This window comes from Cervus canadensis, chromosome 6 (genome assembly GCF_019320065.1).
Source record: "Cervus canadensis isolate Bull #8, Minnesota chromosome 6, ASM1932006v1, whole genome shotgun sequence".
NCBI lineage: Eukaryota > Metazoa > Chordata > Mammalia > Artiodactyla > Cervidae > Cervus > Cervus canadensis.
In genome coordinates, this window is record NC_057391.1 from 79,944,574 (window position 1) to 79,959,963 (window position 15,390).

General features: G+C 38.0%; 1 protein-coding gene across 5 annotated transcripts in view; it reads left to right on the top strand.

The window, feature by feature from the left end:
• ZNF410 (zinc finger protein 410) overlaps positions 1 to 15,390 on the top strand; it is a 41,493-nt gene that overhangs the window by 5,625 nt on the left and 20,478 nt on the right. For 4 of the 5 annotated variants that reach the window (XR_006270121.1, XM_043472516.1, XM_043472519.1 and 1 more), the window contains exons 2-4: positions 10,310 to 10,491; positions 11,690 to 11,825; positions 15,159 to 15,377. Coding sequence is in view for 4 of the 5 variants with exons in the window: in XM_043472516.1 (XP_043328451.1) it covers positions 10,459 to 10,491; positions 11,690 to 11,825; positions 15,159 to 15,377 (388 nt within the window). In the remaining variant the exon portion in view is untranslated. Of the gene's footprint in view, positions 1 to 5,374; positions 5,437 to 10,309; positions 10,492 to 11,689; positions 11,826 to 15,158; positions 15,378 to 15,390 lie in introns of those variants that run through there. The other variant, XM_043472517.1, reaches the window with a different exon arrangement.

Sequence of the window (15,390 nt, forward strand, 5' to 3'; positions counted from 1 at the left end):
CAGGAGATGTGGGTTCAATTCCAGGGTCTGGAAGATCCCCTGGAGGAGGAAATGGCACCCCATCCCAGTATTCTTGCCTGGAAAATTCCATGGACAGAGGAGTCTGGTGGGCTACAGTTCATGGGGTCGCGAAGAGTTGGACGTGACTGAGTGTCTGAGCACGCACGCAGGCATGATATGTGTATTTCACTCTCTAGGTTATGATGGAAAATGTATCTTATTGTGGGTTGCAGTCAGAAAAGTTTGAAAACGACTGCTTTATAGAAAATTTGTACTCAGTAACAAAAAAGCAGATTTCTTAACCTTTTATAGTATACTAAGGATTTGATAGATTTGCTTGTTTCTTAAGCACTTATGCAAAACTTTGCTTCTGAAGAATTTTATCATTATTTCTGTTAACTGATACATAAGTAAGCTTAGGGTATATCTATTTCATTTCGGTATTTCAGATGAGTTTCCTAGGGCCAAGAAGATGAGTAGCTTGCCCAGGTCTCAACCAGCGAAACAGAGGCAGAATTTATGTTCCTGCTTTAGACACCTTAGATTTTTTTTTAAAAACACCTCAACTTTTTAAATGAAACTTAGCTTCTTAGTATTAATGCATAATTTGTTGGATGATGTTGAGTGTACTGTAGAAAAAATAATATGGTTTATCAAACTTCAGTTCCTAGGATTTGTTTATTTGGCTAAAAGCAGAGGGAAAGGTGTTCTCCGTATGGTCCTGATCATAGAGATTGCTGTTGTCCTTAATCTATTTTGCTGTTGTTAGGAGTTCTCTCATTACTTATTCCCAGAACCTTTCAGAGCTTCTTATGTTTTTGCTTTGGTTTGTGCAAAGGTTTGTGTTGCCTGCATTCTTTTTAATTCTTAGGCTGCCTATAGGATAATATATTCAATAAAGGCAGTGGCAGAATCAGTGGGTTTCTAAAAATACAATATGTGCCAGACCAAGATTATTTTCTTTAAGCAGTATGCTTTGATGGCCATAGGGAACCATAGAGGCAGTAAAATTTAGTTGTTACCCAGGATAGAGGGCAAAAGTGTCTGAAAAGTACTATTAGACCAATCCTTGGGTTTCTGAGATCAGTTTGTTTTGTTATAAACTCTTTATCCAGAGCCAAGATTCTTTATTTATGATTTTTAGAAAATATGATTTGATGTGCCTGGCCTTTGTTGCTGATAATTAAGTATCATTATCTCTTTTATTATTTATGGTACTAAATTAGTAATTTTTCTGTTTAAAAGGAAATAAGAATACAGATTTTACCAGTCCACCAGGTAAAGGTAGAAAATAAAAATGAACAAATGATTGTCCACATTAAAGGATGTTGAGTGATCCTTTAATCACAGGATACTTCTTGGTATTGCATCTCTAATCTCTTATCTTAATTAATAGCATAAGAAATCCTGAGAAGAAATTTCCTCTGAGACCCATAATTATCTTGAGAATAGCTTCCCTTTGAGTAGAGTTATGCCTTTCACTCTGCATGCATGCTAAGTCACTTCTGTTGTGTCTGACTGTTTGTGACCCTATGGACTGCAGCCTACAAGGCTCCTCTGTCCATGGGATTCCCCAGGCAAGAATATTGGAGTGAGTTGCCTTTCACTCTAGTGTCAAGTAAGTTGCATTTGAAGGAAAAACATTGGACTCCCCCCACCTCGCACTTGTAAATTATTTTCATTGTAATTACTCTAAATGTATTCAAACAAAAAGCTGAGTAATCCTTATCCTTTCTATAGTGAACCTGATGGCCCTCAACTATAAAATCAAAACAAATTTACAAATAATTCAGTAATAGCAATGGTAAGGTCAGTGGAATTTTTAAAAACATATATGCTGAAGCAAAATTGTTTTCTTAAGCAATCTCATGTGTCTTGATGGCCATGTATTAAGTAGGTAGGAACCAGGTATTTAGTACAATATAGGTTATCAGTGTTATGTCCATTGTTACAACAGATTTATATTTTTATCTGTAAGTTGTTGTTTAGTCTCTAAGCCATATCCAACTTTTGCAATCCCTGATGCTGGGTAAGATTGAGGGCAGGAGGAGAAGGGGATGACAGAGGGTGAGATGGTTGGATGGCATTATCAACTCGATGGACGTAGGTTGGGTGGACTCCGGGAGTTGGTGATGGACAGGGAGGCCTGGCGTGCTGCGGTTCATGGGGTCGCAAAGAGTCGGACACAACTGAGCGACTGAACTGACTGACTGACTGGACTGTAGCCCACCAGGCTCCTATGTCCATGGGATTTCTCAGGCAAGAATACTGGAGTGGGTTGCCATTTCTTTCTTCAGGGGATCCTCCCGATTGAATCCTCCCAGGGATTGAAACTGCATCTCCTGCGTTTGCAGGTGGCTTCTTTACCTCTGAGCCACCAGGGAAGCCCTTATGAGTAAGTATATAGATGTTAACCACACTAAAACCTAAGAAAATCCAAATTAAATTAAAATTCATATTATGTAGTAGAGATGTTGTTTTACTGAAATGAAATACTTAATATTGAACATAATACCTGATGCTGGGAAAGATTGAAGACAGTAGAAGGGGACAACAGAGGATGAGATGGTTGGATGGACATGAGCGTGAGTAAGCTCCGGGAGTTGGTGATGGACAGGGAAGCCTGGTGTACTGCTGTCCATGGGGTTGCAAAGAATTGGACACGACTGAGCGACTGAACTGAACTGAATATTGAGCTGAATAGTGGAAAGATTTAGCTTTGGATTCACTAATATACATAATCTATGTCTATATTTTAGCTTTACTAATAGCAATGTAGAGAATATCATACAAGGTAGTATTTATAATGTGAAGGCATTGTGAAGCAGTTTATGATAATCAGATCTCATATTCATCCAAAACTGGCCAGAAGTCCTTGAATGCCAATTTCGGTGAGGTATTATTTGGTAACTTTGTAGAGTTAGAATTGCCTTATTCAGAAGAAAATAACACAGAACGGAAGAAAGTTTATGCAAATCTTTTATCTGGTAAGAGACTTGTATCTAGAATATGTAAAAAAATTCTTACAACTCTAATAAAAAGACAACTAAATTTAAAAATGGGCCAGTGATCTGAATAAGCGTTTCTCCAAAAATGATGTACAAATGGCATATAAGTACATGAAAAGATGCTCAACATTATTAGCCGTCAGGTTATGCAACTCAAAACTGTAATGAATTACCACTTCATACCTACTAGGATGGCTGTCTTAAAAAAGATGTAATTTTAAAGAGTGAGGATAGGGAGAGATTGGATCCCTCATGCCCTACTGGTGGGATTGTAAAGTGGTGTGGCCACTTTGGAAGATAGCCTGGTAATTCCTCAAGAGGATAAAGCACAGTTACTGTATCATCTTATCAGTTCTATTCTTAAATGTATACCCAAAAGAATAAAAACATGTTCACACAAAAATTTTTCACATGAATGTTCATAGCAACATTATTCATGTTAGCCAAATTGGAAAACAACCCAAATGACCATCAACTGAAAAATGGATAAATAAAATGTATAATATATCCATGCAGTAGAATAATGTAAAAAGAAATTAAGTACTGATACATTCTGTAACACAGGTTAACATTGGAAACATTGTGCTAAGTGACAACAACCAAGCCCAAACAATTATATGTATGATTCCATTTATATGAAATATTCAGAATAGGCAAATCCATAGAGAGAAAAAATAGTGGTTGCCTAGGCTTAGTCAGGGGAAGTTTTGAGAGCAAATGAGGAGGGATTACTAATGGGTTTCTTTTTGGGGGGTGATGAAATTGTTGTAAAATTGATCATGGTTATGGTCATGTAACTGAATATACTAAAAAAATTAGTGTACTCTTGGAGTGAACTATATGATGTGTGAATTACATCTCAGTGAAGCTGTTATGTAAAAAAACATTTGAATTGTTTTTGAAATCTGTTAAATGGGTAATTTGAATTGGGACTAGAAATAGCTAAATGTACATAGCAGGTTGCTGTGTTAAAGATGAGATCCTCCCAGTACACTTGATAAGGTACTGAGTGCTCCAATACAGATTCTTTTGAGGTCATCTGCCTGTTGTATTGCAGCCTACTTGTCTTTCTTTTATTTATATAGCAAACATACAAACCACAAACTGGACACCAAATTATATGGTAGAACTCAGTTGTTGTTCAGTCGCTCAATTGTGTCCAACTCTTTGCAACCCCATGGACTACAGCGCGCCAGGCTTCCCTGTCCATCACCAACTCCTGGAGTTTACTCAAACTCATGTCCATTGAGTCAGTGATGCCATCCAACCATCTCACCCTGTCACCCCTTCTCCTTCCGCCCTCAATCTTTTCCAACAACAGGGTCTTTTCCAGTGAGTTGGCTTTTTGCATCAGGTGGCCAAAGTATTGGAACTTTAGCTTCAGCATCAGTCCTTCCAGTGAATATTCAGAGTTGATTTCCTTTAGGATTGACTGGTTTGATTTTGCTGTTCAAGGGACTCTCAAGAGTCTTCTCCAGCACCACAGTTCAAAAGCATAAATTCTTTTTTATTGTCCAGCTCTCACATTCATACATGACTATTGGAAAAACTCAGAACTCAGTTACAATATGGATATTGATTTGTTCCAGAAAATGCATGGGTGTTAATTTTTTAAAAATTATCATTGAAATGAAAACACTAAAATGAAATGTCACATAACCATGAACCCTTGAGAAATGGTGATCTAGAGGTGGCTCTTAAGCTAAAAGAGAGGTGGTAGCTCCCTTCTGTAAATTATTTTAACAGATTTGTAAAATTGTCTAAAATCTAGTATATCTGCATTTTTTCCCCTTGTTTGGTACACATATTCATATGCTTAATTTAAAAAAAATTTTTCATTAATAAGGATATCAGAAATGAAGCCAGTACCATTAGTTTCTAAGAAAACTAACAGATATAAAGGACAGTAAATAGTTGTCTAGTTTCTTAAAGAGATTTTACAATCCTGGAATCTTAAAGTTGGAGGAACCCTAAGGGTAACCTAAACAAACACTTGATAATTTCTTGGCCTCTTGAAATGAGCTGAAATTGGGGAAAAGGAATTCTTAAATCCTGAAGATTTAAGACCAGACCTAGAGGGATTTAATTACTATTTTTGCCAACTTGCTCTGGGTGGGAATGCCGGCTCTGTAGCTTAATAATTTGGACAAATAATTGTTCTAAACCTTGGTTCCTTCTTCTGTGAAAAGAGGGATTGGCAAACTATATTGAGCAGTTATAGTGCTCAAGCGAGAAAAATGTGTAAAAGGAAAAGTCGGATTTATGACACTTAATTTTATGTGGTAAACTTAAAGCAAGACTTTTCATTTACATTTTATAACTTTTTTTTATGATGAAAATGAGGATTTCTGGAAGCCAACAATGGGGAGAGGATTGAACCAACAGGGCAATAAACATTCACGTACTTCTAAATGCCTTTTATTGTAGAGTAAGTCTTTCTTGTTCTGATTTTCCATTCTACCTTGGTATATGTTGAAAACTCCCATCCTTGATATATTTTATACTGTGTGCTTACTTTGTATGTAATAGTGCTCCCAATTTTAGCAAAAATTGTACAAAATAAAACAGACTTATTTGCCAAAATCCTGAAAGAAAAGTTAAGCTTTAAGAAAGGAAGAATTTAATGGCTGCTCTCCAAAAGTCTACAAGCAATAAATGCTGGAGAGGGTGTGGAGAAAAGGGAACCCTCTTACACTGTTGGTGGGAATGCAAACTAATACAGCCACTATGGAGAACAGTGTGGAGATTCCTTAAAAAACTGGAAATAGAACTGCCATGTGACCCAGCAATCCCACTCCTGGGCATACACACTGAGGAAACCAGATCTGAAAGAGACACGTGCACCCCAATGTTCATTGCAGCACTGTTTATAATAGCCAGGACATGGAAGCAACCTAGATGCCCATCAGCAGACGAATGGATAAGAAAGCTATGGTACATATACGCAATGGAGTATCACTCAGCCATTAAAAAAGAATACATTTGAATCAGTTCTAATGAGATGGATGAAACTGGAGCCCATTATACAGAGTGAAGTAAGCCAGAAAGATAAACACCAATACAGTATACTAACACATATATGTGGAATTTAAAAAGATGATAACGATAACCCTATATGCAGGACAGAAAAAGAGACACAGATGTATAGAACAGACTTCTGGACTCTGTGGGAGAAGGCGAGGGTGGGATGATCTGAGAGAACAGCATCGAAACATATATATTATCAAGGGTGAAACCGATCACAAGCCCAGGCTGGATGCATGAGACAAGTGCTCAGGGCTGGTGCACTGGAAAGACCCAGAGGGATGGGATAGGGAGGGAGGTGGGAGGGGGGATTGGGATGGGGAACACATGTAAATCCATGGCTGATTCATGTCAATGTATGGCAAAAACCACTACAATATTGTAAAGTAATTAGCCTCCAACTAATAAAAATAAATGAAAAAAAAAAAAGAATTTAGAGGATGGGAGATAAGATGGCACAATAGAAGGACCTTGAGTTCGTGCCCTCTCATGAACACACCAAAATCACACCTCACTGCTGAACAATCGTCAGTGAAAAAGACTGGAACCTACCAAAAAGATATTTTACATCCAAAGACAAAGAAGCCGCCACAAGATGATAGGAGAGGCACACTCTTGATATAATCAAATCCCATACTCCCCAGGTCGGCAACCCATAAACTGGAGAATAATTATATTGCAAAAGTTCTCCCACAGGAGTAAGAGTTCTGAGCTCCAAGTTAGGCTACCCACCCTGGGGATCTGGTATCTGAAGGGGGAGCACCTGGAGCATTTGGGTCTAAATTTCTGGGGCTCCACAGGACTAAGGGAAATGGAGACTTCAATCTTGGAGGGTGCATATGAGGTCTCACATGCACCAGAACCTAGGGCAGAAGCAGTGACTTCTTAGGAACCTGGACCAGACCTACCTGTTGGTCTTGGAGGGTCTCTCTGGGAAGTGGGCAGTGACTGTGGCTGACCCTGAGGACGTCAACGCTGTTGGCAGAGATATTGGGTCATATTCATTTGTGTGAACTCTTGCTGGCAGCTGACTTCTTGCTTGGGTCATTACCACCAAGACCTGGCCCCACCCAACAGCCTATAGTTCTGGGATGCCTCAGGCCAAGCAACAGGGAAGGAACACAGCCTATCAGCAGATAGGCTGTTTTGTAAAGACTTCCTGATCCCACAGCCACCATGCCCCTTGACTCAGTCCTGCCCACCAGATAAGACACCAAGAGCAAGAAAACTACAATCCCGCAGTCTGTGGAACTGAGTCTCCAAATACTTATCAGAAACTGCCCTGAGACCAGGTGGGCGCTGGCCCTTGGGTGACAAAAGGAGAGAGTACTGCTGGGACACAGAGGACATCCCCTGCAGAGGGCCACTTCTCTAAGGCTGAGAAACATAACAAACCTACCACATACACAAAAATTCAAACAGAAATTTAGACAAAATGAGATGGAAAAAATTATGTTGCAGACAAAGGAACAAGATAAAACCCCCAGACATCAACTCAGTGAGTGGAGAAAGGAAGCAGTCTACCCAAGAAAGAGTTTAGAGTAATGACTGTAAGATAATCCAAGACCTCAGGGAAAGAATGGATGCACAGAGTGAGAAGTTACAAAAAGTTTTTAACAGTTAGAAAATATAAAGACCAACCAGACAGAGTTGTAGAATATAGTAACTGAAATGAAAAATACACTGGAAGGAATCTGTAGCAGAATAAATGAGGCAGGATGGATCAGGGAGCTGGAAGAAAGAGTGGTGGAAATCACTGCTGTACAACAGAAAAAAAGAATGAAAAAATGAGGATAGTTTTAAGAGACCTTTGGGGCAACATGTGACACTTTAACATTCCCATTATAGGGATCCCAGAGGAGAAGAGAGACGGGGCCTGAGAAAATATCTGAAGAGATAATAGCTGAAAACTTCCTAACAGGGGAAAGGAACCAATCACCCAAGTCCAGAAAGTGCAGAGAGTCTCATACAGGATTAACCCAAGGAGGAACATGCCAAGACACATAGCAATCAAAATGACAAAAAGTAAAGATACACAAAATATTAAAAGCAACAAGGGCTAAGCAACAAATAACATACCAAGGGAACTCCCACAATGTTATCAGCTGATTTTTCAGTAGAAACTCCGCTGGCCAGAAGGGAGTGGCATGATACACATTAAGTGATTAAAGGAAGAAACTGCAAACAAGAATCTTTCCTCTGCCCAGCAAGGTTCTTGTTCAGATTTGATGGAGAAATCAAACTTTATAGGCAAGCAAAAGCTAAAGTGATTCATCACCACCAAACCAGTTTACACCAAATGCTAAAGAAACTTCTCTAGGTGGAAAAGAAAGGGCCACAACTAGAAAAAAGAAAATTATGAAATACAAAAGCTCACTGGTAAAGGCAAACATCCAGTAATGGTAGGAAATCATCCACACACAAACTAGTAGGGAGGTTAAAAAAGTAATGAAATCATCTGTATCCACAATAAAGTTAAGGGACACACAAAACAATTAGATGTAAAATATGATATCAGAACCAGTAATCAAGGGTGGGATGTTCTGAGAGAATAGCATTGAAACAAGTATACTATCAAGGGTGAAACAGATCACCAGCCCAGGTTGGATGCATGAGACAAGTGCTCAGGGCTGGTGCGCTAGGAAGACCCAGAGGGATGGGATGGGGAGGGAAGCAGGAGGGGGGATCGGGATGGGGAACACATGTAAATCCATGGCTGATTCATGTCAATGTATGGCAAAAACCACTACAATATTGTAAAGTAATTAGCCTCCAACTAATAAAAACAAATGAAAAAAAACAAACAAACCAGTAATCGTGAGAGGAGGAGAGTAAAAATGCAGAATATCTAAAATGCATTTGAAATTAAGATATCAGCAACTTAAAGCAATTGTGTGTGTGTGTTTATGTGTATATATATATATAGAGAGAGAGAGAGAGACTGCTATACTAAAACCTTATGTTAGGGACTTTCTTGGTGGTCAGGTGGTTGAGAATCTGCCTTCCAAAGCAGAGGATGCAGGTTTGATCACTGGTCCAAGAACTAAGATCCCACAAGCCACGACAGAGCTAAGCCACGTGCTACAACTAGAGAAGACTGTGCACTGCAGCAAAGAGCTTGCTCACTGCAGCAAAGACCCAGCACAGCCAAAAAGCAAAATGAAACGAAAACAAAATAAGAACAAACCTCGTGGTAATCTCACACCAAAAACCTGTAATAAATACACACAAAAAACGAAAAAGAAATCCAAACACAACACTGAAGATAGTCATGAAGAAAGTAAGAATTTAAATTAAGTGGGGGAAACAGCTTCATGAGGGTCCCAAGAGTTCTGTTTTTTTGGGAAACACTGTTCAGATTTTGACCATATAACTATCTTTTATACAAAATTGAGAAATTAAGAAAAATGTTACACCAGCCTACCACCACCCACCCAGTATAATGACTAGCATGGCTGTGTGAATTTCCTTTTACTTTTTCCTGTGCATGTCATAAGTGGTTTTAATAACAGTGAATGTATCATTTTGTATTTTGTTTTTGTAATTTAGTATCATTAACATTTTTGTTGTTGCTTTGTTTTCATAACTATTTTTTTTTCATAACTATTTTTAAGTGACAGTGTCATACCATAATCAGCCGTTACTTAAATGAAAATATATGTGTATTTATATGTTGCATATAGTTATTTATTATCACATTTATTATTGCAGATGATAAGGTGAAATTCTTTGGGCATATAGCTTTTTTCCATACTGAAAACCTCTGCTTATTTTTTATTTATTTATTTATTTAAAAATTTACTTTATTGAAGTGTAGTTGGTTTACAGAGTTGTGCTTCTGCTGTACAGCGTGATGACTCGTGTGTATATATGTACATACACACACGTGTTCATATTCTTTCCCACTGTAGTTTATTACAGGATATTGAATATAGTTCTGTGTTATACAGTAGGACCTTGTTGTTATCCATTCTATGTATAATCGTTTGCATCTGCTAATCCCAATCCATTTCTCCCCTACCTACTTCCCCCGTGGCGACCACAAGTCTGTTCTCTATGTTCTTAGAATAGATTCTTAGTAGAAATTCTACATCAAAGTATGACTTTTTATGGGTTTTGATACATGTTGGGCTTGTTCTATTTTAAAACAAGTGTCTGGGGCTGAATTCTTTACTTGCTATTGTGATTTGGGGGTATATAAAGAAGTTTTGTTTTTCTAGCTACGTTTTCCTAGCTACGTTTTCCTGCTGCTCTGAAACCTCTTTTTCCCTTTTCAGGCGACACTGATTGCCCACCCAGCGCAGCATCTGACAGGAGAAGCATAGCCCTCCCGAGAGGAGTATGAGCGCCACAGGAAGGTGTCGTTGACTCTGTGTTAAATTTTAACCTGTCCCCTGAACAGCTGCAGAATTTGGAAGCTGAATCAATGTTATCAGATGAGTTAGAATCCAAACCAGAGGTGAGCCCAAACAACTGGGTTCTTTTTCTTTTGGTGGGCTGTGTTAGTTTGTTCTTGGTTCAAGAGTCAGCAAACTTTTTCTGTAATGGGCCAGGTAGTAAATATTTTAAGTTTTGTAGGTTGTGTTTTGGTTGTAAATACTAGTTTGTTATTTTTCTATTACTAATTACTTTCTCAAAAATTTAAAACTTCAGTTCTTACCTTTTATGACTTTTTATATTTGTTAGTTTTGGGGCTTCCCTTGTGGTTCAGCTGGTAAAGAATCCGCCTGCAATGCGGGACACCTGGGTTTGATCCCTGGGTTGGGAAGATCCCCTGGGGAAGGGAAAGGCTACCCACTCCAGTATTCTGGCCTGGAGAATCCCATAGACTGTATAGCCCATGGGGTCGCAAAGAGTTGGACATGGCTGGGAGACTTTCACTTTCATATTTGTTATTTAAATAAGTATAAATTATTAAACATTTAGATAATATAATGACAAAATTTTTTTATATGGCATATATATGTATACATATGTAAATCTTTAGTACCACAAACCATGTTAATTAATTTTATATATATTAATATAATTATATTGATTATATAATTGTATATATTAATAAGTTTTCTTTTTAAATGTGATTAAGGGATTTAAACGTAATTTTTATTCATTTTTCTCATTCTAATTTTCTAACATTTGTGTTGTTTAGTGGAAAGAGCTAAATTTGGAATCATGTTACCTAAGTATGAAGACTGACACTTCTCCTAACTAGTGATGTGACCTTGGACTAGTGATTTAGTGTCTTCATCTTGATTTCTTGCCTTTAAAATCATGTTCAATTTTACTGAGTTCAGTGAGGATTAAAAGAACCAATACACAGAAAAGTGCTTTATAAGGTATATTATAATCATATACATTGTTGCAGTTGAATTTGTAATAGCCACCATTTATAACTATAATTATTTTTATCATTTCTCTGTTTTGTGGAAGGTTATTGCTTTCCATATCATTCAATTTTTGTCTAGAATAGAACACTTAATAAAAATAACATAATATTTTGTAGTTAATCTGGTTTTTCTATGAATAAGGCAGATAGTAGTGAGCAATCAAGACTTAATTATCAGTACATAGTCTCCTTTTGGTAAATTCAGAAGTTTAGATATATTTCTGACAACCTGTATTATTTGTTGTCTCCACATCCACCTCTTCCCCTCCAGCTCCTGGTACAGTTTGTTCAGAATACATCCATCCCCCTGGGACAGGGGTTAGTAGAATCAGAAGCTAAAGACATAACTTGCTTGTCCCTACTTCCAGTGACTGAAGCCTCAGAATGCAGTCGGCTAATGTTACCAGGTAAAAATTAGTATCATCAAAGATAAGATAAACAAAATTTAAGAACTTAGCCTCCTCTGTGGTACTAGTAGAATGGGATAACTGACTTTATAACTGACTGGTAGAAACTGTAAAAATTATAGGAGTCACGGCGAAAGGCAACCATGGGAATCATAAGTGCATTGATAGTTTTTTTGTTTAATTTTTTGGCTATGCAGTGCGGCCTGTGGTATCTTAGTTCCCCAACCAGGAATTGAACCTGGTTCCTCAGCATTGAGAGCGTGGTGTCCTAACCACTGGACTGTCAATTCCCTGCACTGGTAGTTTAAGTCATAAGAATGGATATGAACACCCATAGAGTGAGAGTGAGATGAAAAGGAGGCCAAGGCAGAACTGCATGGAACTCAAGGTACCTATTCAAGGTACAGGGTGAGGCAGGAGAGCCTGTGAAGGAGGGAATAAAGAGAGGCTAGAGCAATAGGAGAATACTGGTATGAAGTACAGGCATGGAACCCAAGGGAATGGTCAAGTTGACAAATGCTTCTAAGAGGCTAGTGATATAGGGACCATCCTAATGAGATAGACTTCCCTCGTAGCTCAGTCAGTAAAGAATCTGCCTGTAGTGCAGAAGATCCGGGTTCAATTCCTGGGTCAGGAAGATCCCCTGGAGAAGGAAATGGCAACCCACTCCAATATTCTTCCCTGGAGAATTCCATGGACAGAGGAGCCTGGCAGGCTACAGTCCATGAGTCACAAGAGTCGGACAGGATTAGTGACTAAACCACCACCAGTGCCATAGGATCGGTGAAATCATTATTGCCCTAGGCAGGACATGTTCCTTGGAGAGGGAATGGAAAGCCAGGCTGTAGCAGGTTGAGATATCACTGCAAGGATGAGTTTAGTTGAGGAAGTATACTTTCTAAAGGTTGTCTTGCTATGGGAAGGAAAAAGAGAAGGATGTAGAGTAGATTAAAGAGTTAATTTTTTTTAAGATTTGAAATATTAGAGGGTGGTTTTATGTTAAGGGGAAAGAGTCCATTAGAGAAGCTGTGAACAGAAAGAGTGGGTAATTGGTAAGGAGGCTCCAGGAGAGGTAGGAAGAAGTAGAATTCTGAGCATGGGTAGTGAGATTAGCTTTGTATGAGAAGGAGATCCCATCGCTTGACTACCAGCAAGGAAAGTATTATTTTTGGATGCAATGAATTCTTTATTTTCTGGAAATTGAAATATATGGAATATTAATGTTAAATCAGGGGAGGGTCATCTGTTGTGACAACCTATTGTTATAAAATCTTTTGGTTACTATCCTCTAGTAGTGTTCTTTTCTCTTTGATTTTTTTTTTTCTCTCTGATTTTTGAAATGACTTAAGGGCAGATATATTCAACCAGTGTTGATTTAAGGTGTCTCTATCTAGTTCCTATCTTTCTCACAATCTTCTGTCTCAACTCCCATTTTTCTACTGGTATGTTGGTAGTCTTTCCAAATCCTTGTGAATTTTCAATATGTGAAAATTTCCTTGTGCTAATAAGTGTTGATCTTCATTAGGCTTTTTCCCCTAAATTTCCTCTCCTAATTTTAATTTATTGGATAAATATTTTTTAACCATAATGAAGTGAAAATAGAAACAAGAGCATCCATATTCTTTTCTACATTACCTTCTTTTAGTTTTAACTTTGGTTTAAAATATTTTAGACAACCAGATACAGATAATAGTAAAGGAAAACCCAAGTACTCACCTCCCAGCTCATGAAACATACTATTAGAAACACAAACATACTGTACATACCTCGCTAACCTCATTCTCCTCCCTCCTAAATATGGGTGGATATATAGCCTACTTATTTTTAGTTGGGATGTGTGCTGGACACAGAAAAGCACAAAACTATATGAATATACATTTTGAAGAGTTATTAAGGAGATACTCACCACCCAGTCAAGAAGGAGAACATTGCCAGCTTCCAGGCCTTCCATGGGTTTCTCCTTGATAAAGAAAACCTCTGTTCTTCCATATGTCACCACTGTGTTCAATTTTTTAACAATTAATTCTTTGTTTTCTAAGTCCTGGAGAAGGGAAAGGCTACCTACTCCAGTATTCTGGCCTAGAGAATCCCATGGACTGTATAGCACATTGGGTCTCAAAGAGTCGGACACGACTGAGCGACTTTCACTTCACTTCACTTTCTAAGTTTAATCCCCCAAGTCTCATTCCAGAAAATAAAGAATTCATTGCATCCAAAAATAATGCTTTCCTTGCTAATAGTCAAGTGGACTTTAAATGAGTGGAATCATATGAATGTATCTTGTTGTACCTTTCTTCTTTTACTCTATATTTGTGAGATTCATCCTTGTCAACCTATTCAACCGCATAGCTGCGGTTTGTTTGGTTTCATTGCTGTATACTGTTCTATGAGTGTACCACAACTTCTTGATCCATGCCACTATTGATGAATATGTAGTTATTTTCCAGCATCATATTATGACAAACAGTGCTGCTATGAACTGTATTTAAGAACAGGCTTTTGTATGTGTGTGTGGTTAAAATATATATAGAATAAAACTTACCATTTAACCAATTTGGTGGGATTAAGTTCATTTACTTTGCTGTGCAACTTCATTAGGCTTTAGAACTGCAGTGCTGTGCCTAGGCTTCTACTTTAATTCCTATAATCTTACTGGTTATCTCCTTCAAAAAAGAGAAAAATGAACCTGCATTCTATGAAGATGAATGAAACCCCTGAAAACATTGGATGCTTTAGCACAGAAGTGTAATTCCTCATTATTTTGCAATTAGAATCTTTGGAAATTCATCCCCTCCCGTAGAATAAAGCTTTAGAAACAAGTCTTCTGAATTATTTCTGCATCTGGTATAAACCCAGAACCCTAATGAAACATGTTGATGATTCTGTACAGTTTCAATTGTGTTGCAGGCTGTGATTTTTCCCTTAATGACTGACCAGACCTCTCAAATACATGTTATAAAAATTAGAGCTGCATCTTTTCCCAAGTAAAACAGTTGAAAATTTAAATCCTATTCTTGAGTTACTATTTACTTAGCCTCAAAAGGACAAAGGTCTATAATGTCCAAATGTGGATGGTTTGTTATTAGTTACTGCCAACCGCCAGAGGAGTCTGCCCCTTACATTTTGATTGATGTCCTTTAGAGCTTTAGCTGCCTTTCACACTCTGTTCTTTTCTGAGGCAGATTTTATATTCATAAAATGAAAATGCTATTTGCTCCTGTTAGGGTGTTAGTTGCTAAGTGATGTTACAAGGGTGTTAGATACTGTGTATCAAAATGGTGAACTCCTTGGAGATAGCTACTACATAAAGCTGTGGTATTTTCCCTTTACTAGATGATACTCCAAATCATACGAACTCCTCCAAGGAGGTTCCTTCCTCGGCTGTGTTGAGAAGCCTTCAGGTGAATGTGGGTCCAGACGGAGAAGAAACAAGGGCTCAGACTGTACAGAAGTCTCCAGAGTTTTTGTCCACTCCAGAGTCCCCTAGCTTGTTGCAAGATCTACAGCCAAGTGATAGCACTTCTTTTATTCTTCTTAACCTAACAAGAGCAGGTATTCTTTATTT